Source organism: Petaurus breviceps, unplaced genomic scaffold (genome assembly GCF_028583685.1).
Source record: "Petaurus breviceps papuanus isolate PSGF00001 unplaced genomic scaffold, PetGlider_PUasm1.0 547, whole genome shotgun sequence".
In the NCBI taxonomy this organism is placed as follows: domain Eukaryota; kingdom Metazoa; phylum Chordata; class Mammalia; order Diprotodontia; family Petauridae; genus Petaurus; species Petaurus breviceps.
In genome coordinates, this window is record NW_027186368.1 from 223,409 (window position 1) to 229,851 (window position 6,443).

General features: G+C 56.7%; 1 protein-coding gene across 2 annotated transcripts in view; it reads right to left on the bottom strand.

The window, feature by feature from the left end:
* Positions 1 to 4,025, bottom strand: part of FBLN1 (fibulin 1) — a 69,521-nt gene extending 65,496 nt beyond the window's left edge. The window contains exon 1 of one of the 2 annotated variants that reach the window (XM_069102252.1): positions 3,639 to 4,022. In XM_069102252.1, the coding sequence (XP_068958353.1) occupies positions 3,639 to 3,705 (67 nt within the window). In that variant the 5' untranslated portion in view covers positions 3,706 to 4,022. Of the gene's footprint in view, positions 1 to 3,638 lie in introns of both variants that reach the window. The other variant, XM_069102253.1, reaches the window with a different exon arrangement.
* Positions 4,026 to 6,443: the final 2,418 nt, after the last annotated feature.

A 6,443-nucleotide genomic window follows, 5' to 3' on the forward strand; every position in this document is an offset into this window, starting at 1 on the left:
GCGATTTCAGTGGGGCACTGACTACAGTGGGGCACTGAATGGGGTGCTCAGGCAGAATGTGGGGTGCTGAGCTGTGGTCCTCCTACGAACCCTTAAAGCAGTCAGAAGGTCCCTTGAGACCCAAGACCCCAGGATGCTCAGCATTGAGGACAGCACAGAAAAAGACGAATCAGGTCTGGACACAGCTCAGCAGCCAAGAACGGCCAAGAATTCTAGATCAAGCCCCTCATAAGGGGACAGAGGAGATGGTGAAGGTCACAGAGCATCAGGGGCATGATTTGAATCCAGAGCTTGTGACTCCCTCCAGTCAGTGCTCTTCCCACAGGGCCAGGCTGCCTTCCAAGAAGGGCTTCTTGTGTGGCATCATGGGGCTGCCCCCCAAGATGGTGGGTGTCCTCCCTGGGGTCTTAGAGTAGAGGCTGGCTGACCTCTCCTCAGTTGGGCACAGAGGGCATTCTTGTTCAGGTAAAGGTTCATGTCCAGCTCTCAGCTCTCCCAAAGCACATGGTCCTTTGCTCAAACTGTTCCCTCCCTGGTGGGGGGGAGGGGGAAGAAGACTCCCTGGTGGCAGAGTCCTGGGATCTGGGTTCAAAACCCTTCTGTCATGCTCACCACTGCCTGTGGAGACTTGGACAGGTCATTGCCACCTGGCCTCAACACTATTTCCTGGTGTATCTGTGGACAGTGTGCTCTAAGTAAGTGCCTAGTTGGAATGGGGATGCTCTCCCTCCCCATCCTGACCTCTGACCCAGTCTCCATGCCCACCGCTCCCAGCAGGGTCCTTCCATTAGAGAACACCCACCCTCCAGGCCACACCTAGACCTCCAAGGCTGCTTTTGGCACACCCCTGAGACCCCATAATACCCACTGCTGGGTCTCACAGTAGACTCTAAATATCATGAGAACAGGAGCTATATGGTGCTTAACATAGCTAACTGTCCCCGGGTGGCCTTTCATCAATGTTTGGCAGCAACACAAGCCCTCGAGTGAACGACCTTGGGGAACTGGGGGCCAGGGTCCAAGATCTAGAACCAGAAAGAAGTTTAGGATATGCCTGGACCACCTCCTCAAAGCTACAAAGGAGGAAACTGAGGCCCACTTGACCAAAGTCACATGGGTAAGTGGCAGTGCCAGGATTCAGTCCTGGGCCTCAGACTCAGAGGGTGAGGGCTGATTTCCCTTTGAATCCAGGGCACCTAGCCCAAAGTAGGCTCCCCCAGGGAGGCAGCACATGGTGTGGCCAGGAGGCTGGTGCTATCACCTTTTCCCAACATCCCACAGTCAGTAAGCTGTCGAAGCTCCTGCCTCTGCTGTGTCCCTGCCAGCCAAAGGTACTTCTTAGGATTCCAGTGGACTCAGTGGCTCCAGGCACCTCCAGGAAAGGCTTCCTGATCCAGAGGCTTCTTGAATGCTTCTGGATTGGGGCATTAATACAGGGTCACTTGATGCCCTGAGCAGAACAGAGGAAGACCCTGGGCCACCCCACCTCATTGTCTGGCCCAGGACTGCCAGTCTCTGGGATCCCACCCTCCATCGTTCCTCCCTCCACTGAGACAGGTAGGACCCTTCTGGGGCTCCCTTGGTCTCCATGAGGCACTGGGACCCAAGTAACCCATTCACTGGCTCCCAGCTCCCTCCTCCCTCTGGGCCAGGCCTGAAGCCGTCCTATCCTGGCTAGACCTGCCAGAACTTGGACAAGCCTCAGCTCCACAATGAGGCTCTGGGGGCTGGGGGAGGGGGGACTGACTGCCCCTCTCAGGGTTAGGTAAATCCCTGACAAAAATCGATTCCTAACAGTTCAGCTTTTGGGATTCTGGAAATCCCTGCTGCCTCCTCCTTCAGGCTTGCCTCATAGCTTTCCTGGTAGCTTGGGGCCCACCAAGAGAAATATCCCCCAAGGCCATAAATGGAAGAGCCTGGGGTGGGGGAGAGAGACCCATCCTTGGGATGAGCTACCAGGCAGCCTGGAGGTCACGCCTCTGATTGGTGAGAAGAAAGCTTGGGATGGGGGAAGGGTACAGAACCTTCTCCATGACCCATTTCTCCAGCGAGCGGCCAGGCCCAGCAGGCCATGCCAGAGGGTGGAAGCCACTGCCCCCTGCCAGGAGCCGAGGACGGCCACCTCAGCTGTCCAGTCTACACAGCTCAGTTTTTTAAGATAGGTGATAGAGCTGAAAGGGACCGTAGAGACCAGGAATTTCACTCCCTAATTTTACAGGTGAGGAAATTGAGGCCAGAAAGGGAGAAGCATGGCGATTCTGAAATGGAAAGTGTTTCAATGGTCATCTAATCTCACCCTTGTCAGAACAAGAACCTTCTAAAGGGTAGCTAGCCATCCAGCTCTGTCTAAAGACCTCCAGGGATGCAAAGAATGGAGGCCAGGACCAGCCCTGGCTCTGGAACTGACCAGATCCTCTCAGGGAGTGCCCAAGTCTAGGCACTGCCCAGGCTTCCCAGAACTCCCCATACTGGGCTGGGGGTGTCTCTTGGACAGATGGCGTCTCCCAACCCCCAGTGCTAAAGGCGCTGCTGCCCCATTTTACAGATAAAGAAAATGAAATCCCACCCATGCCCAAAGGCCATGGAATCAGGGGAGGAAGCCAGAGCCTGAGTCCAGGGCAGCCCCCTCCCTACTCCTGGGGTCCTGTACTCCCCCAATAAGGAAGGAGATTCTGCCAGGATGCCCATGGGGAGGAGAAAGAAAACATGTGCTCTGTCCCCCAGACTCTTGAGCCCCTCCCCTTTCCTCCCCTCTCCCCACCCCCTACCCAGGAATGGTTCTGGTCTCTGACTTTAATTGTTTTAATAACAATGCTAGAAAGGGCTTCTATAGATGAGAGCTGGGGACACTGCAAGCAAGACCCCCGGAGAGGAGAGGGGCTGCCCCCTCCCTAATGTAGTTTTACAGCAGAGAAAAGAGAGGGTGAGCCAAGAGAGAAGGGGCCTCAACAACATCTCTTCTGGCCAAGGGACAGACACCCTCAGTGGATGCAACCCAGCGTCCTCAACACCCAAGCCTTTTTTCATTCTGCCACAGTAACCTAGCCGTTAGGGCTTGTCGAGGAGACAGAAGAAGAGAATTTGGAGGATGGGGTGAGCTGGGCTGAAATCACCTAGTCCAACTCCCTTTTTGACAGATGGGGAAACTAAGGCAGGGAAAGGCCAAGCAATATGGACAGGTCACACAGGTGAGAAGAACATCCCTCTCTTAAAGAAAACTCTGAATAAAGTGGGGAGAGTGAGCTGGTGAGGGGGGAGAGAGGAGGCCGGAAGCCCTTGGGCACCTGGAGGGCAGGAGGGTTGGGGGGGGGGGGGAGGGGGGGGGCGAGTGAGGGGGGAGGCGGGGGGGGGGGGGGGGGGGGGGGGGGGGCGATGGTTTATGCCAATTGCCCGGGATTCCTAAGGTACAGGGCAGGAAGCCAGAACACAACAGGACTGATACTATAAGGAACAAGGGACCGGAGCTTGGAGAGGAAGGGTCAGAAGCCCCGGACCTCTGGGGTGGCAGAGAGAAAGGGGGTGCGGGGGGAGTCCACAGAGAGGCCGTAAGAGGGAGAAGGGGGAGGTGAAGGGGCTGAAGTCCCCGGCACCGCCTCGTGCCCTGTTCCGCTCCCCCTCATCTGGCCCCCGCTCCTTACCTCTGGCGGCCAGCAACGTGACGAGGGCCAGCAGCCCCAGCGGCCGCGGCGTCCGGGCCGGCTCCATGGGGCCCGGGCCACTGGGAAGGGGGTGAGCCCCCTGCGCGCACAAAGGGCTGGCCGCCGGGGGCAGCGGCGTCTCCGGCTCCTCCGGCCGCGGCCCGGCTCCCGCTTCTTCCTTCTGGCCTTGGGAGGGAGCGGGTCACTTGTGTGTGTGCGTGAGTGGGTCACTTGCGGGGGGGACTGTGAGGACGCAGGGGTGCCCAGCGGTGCCCGGGGCGCCCGCCTGCCTCTGCCCAGAGGAGCGGCTTGCCCTCTCCTTTTAATTATCCCGCCTGGAAGCGCTCTGGCCGGAGACCAGGCTGGGCCGGGGGGAGAGAGAGATGGGGAGGGGGAGGGCAGGGCAGGCGTGGGGCGGGCCGGGGGCGGGCCGAGCACTGGAAGCATTGCAGCAGCCGCTCCGGGCGGGCGGGCTGGCTTTCTGCCTCTCTGCTTCGGGGTTCTTTAAAAACAAAGTAACTACTTTTCATCTCTCCCTCTGCTCTGTCTCTCTCTCCGCCTCTCTGGTTCTGTCTCTGTCTTGTCTCTTTCTGGTGTCTCCCCTTTTCTCTCCTTCCCTCTCCTGTTCCTCTTCCCTCGCTTTTTTCCAAAAGTGGAGAGGGGAGGGGGCCCTAGGTTGGAGTTACTCCAAAGCCCCCCCCCACTCTACCGTGCTCCTGCCAGGCCTGAGTCTGAAGACTGGTCAATGCTCCTTCAGATGCCAGACTCTGCCACCTGGCTGGGAGATGTCCCTCCACGACCCAGGGTCCCCTTGCAATATGTGTGGGCCCAGCCTTCTGCTTGAAGGTTTCCAGGGATAGGCCCCTGCCCTGAACACCGCCTCCTCCACCTCCAGAGGAGCACTTTGCCCCCTTCATAAGCTACTTATCCTGGGCATTGTTTTGTGTTCTACTTATCTGTCTGACTTATCAGCCACCAGACTGTGGGCACCAGGAGGCCAGTGACCTCCTCTTATCCAAGTTTCTCTCTCTCTTCCTCTCTGTCTCTGTCTGTATGTCTCTCTGTGTCTCTCTGTCTGTGTCTGTCTGTATGTCTTTGTCTCTCTCTCCCTCCCCTCCCTGAAGATGGGACAGCTGATTATTGACTCAACCTTCAACCTCTGACCTCTGAGCCTGGAGGTCTCTTTTGTATGTTTTGGTTAACGATCAGTAGACACCCTAGCAATCAGCACCAGAAGGGGAGAGAATAAGCAAATAGGCAAAGAGGAAACCTAATGAACGCTTTTGGGGTGGGGATGGGATAATTTCCTTGGGAATCATAGAAAGTCAACTAAAACTGTCACTGGAACACCACTGCAGGGCTGACCATATCCAGCTGCCTTCCAGACATCCCAAACTAGATGGCCCCACTCCTACCTTCCCTCAGGCCCCCAACCTAGGAACCAGCCTGGACTCCTCTCTCTCACCCCCCCCACCCCCATCCAATATGGTACCAAGGCCCGTCAATCTCTCCTCTGCATCGGCTCTTGCTGATTTCACCTTTTCAGCATCTCTCCAGGATGCCCCTTCTCTTCTCTGACATGGCCCCCACCCCAGTACAGACCCTCCTCATTACTGACTATTGAAAAGCTGCTGGGGGGTGGGTCTGCCTGCCTCCAGCCTCTCCCAGCTCCAATCTGTCCTCCATTCAGCCACCAGAGCAATTTTTGATCCTGTCATACACCAGCCCCGCCTCAATAAACGCCAATGGCTCCCTAGCACTTCCAGGATCAAATACAAAATACTCTGCTTGGCATTCCAGGTCCTTCTGAGCTGCTCCTCCTTTGTCCTACCTTCCTCCCTGACAGCCTCTCCCCTCTGGTGACACTGGTCTCCAGGCTGGTTCACAAACAGAACCTTCCATCTCTCAGCTCTGGGCATTCTCTTCTTCATCCTGCACTCTGCCTCCAGGCCTCCCTGGCTTTGGCCTCCTCCTATATGGAGCCTTGCCCAACCCTCTCCATCCCTTCCCTCTGTTACTTACTGTCCTGTATGGAGCTCGCTTTGTCTGTGTTTGTCTGCATGCTGTCTCCCTTGTTAGGCTGTAAGATCCTTGAGGACAGGGACTGTCCCCTGTATCCTTGTGTATCTGCAGTGCTCAGCACATAGTAAGGGCTTTTTACCTTCAGTCATTTTCAGGATCCCATTGGGGGTTTTCTTGGCAGAGATACTGGAGGGCTTTGCATTGTTCTTCTCCAGCTCATTTTACAGATGAGGAAACTGAGGCAAAGAGGGGCAAGTGACTTGCCCCAGGTCACACAGCCAGTAATTGGAACTCAGGAAGGTGAGTCTTCCTGGCTCCAGGACCCAAGCTCTATCCACTGAGCCAGCTGACTGGCTGCTAAGTGCTTAATAATAGTGCATCACACAACTGATCTAGGTTTGGGTTCGGCACTTGAGCCACTGGTTTGGGCCTTTGTGAAGGCCACAGTGCAGTGAAGTGGGAGGTAGGGAGGGTTGCCAAGGCCATCACCATGCACTGATGACACCACCAGTCTGGAGAAGTGTGGAGGAGATCCAGAGATAAGCAGAAGGCTGGCCCTGCCCTCAGGAATCTTCCATTCCTCTCCCCCTTGACTTCTCCTCCAGGAAGTCTTCCTGATGGCCCCAGGTTGGGGCTGCCCTCTCCCAGTCCCCCTGGGGTTCTCCTTGGTGCTCGGAGAGTCCAGGGTCCTGGCAGGCAGGCAAGGTTCAGCCTCTAGCCAGCACAGAGCCCGGCATACAGGGAGTGGGTTCTGAGCTCCGGAGTGAGATGGCTGGCAGAGCC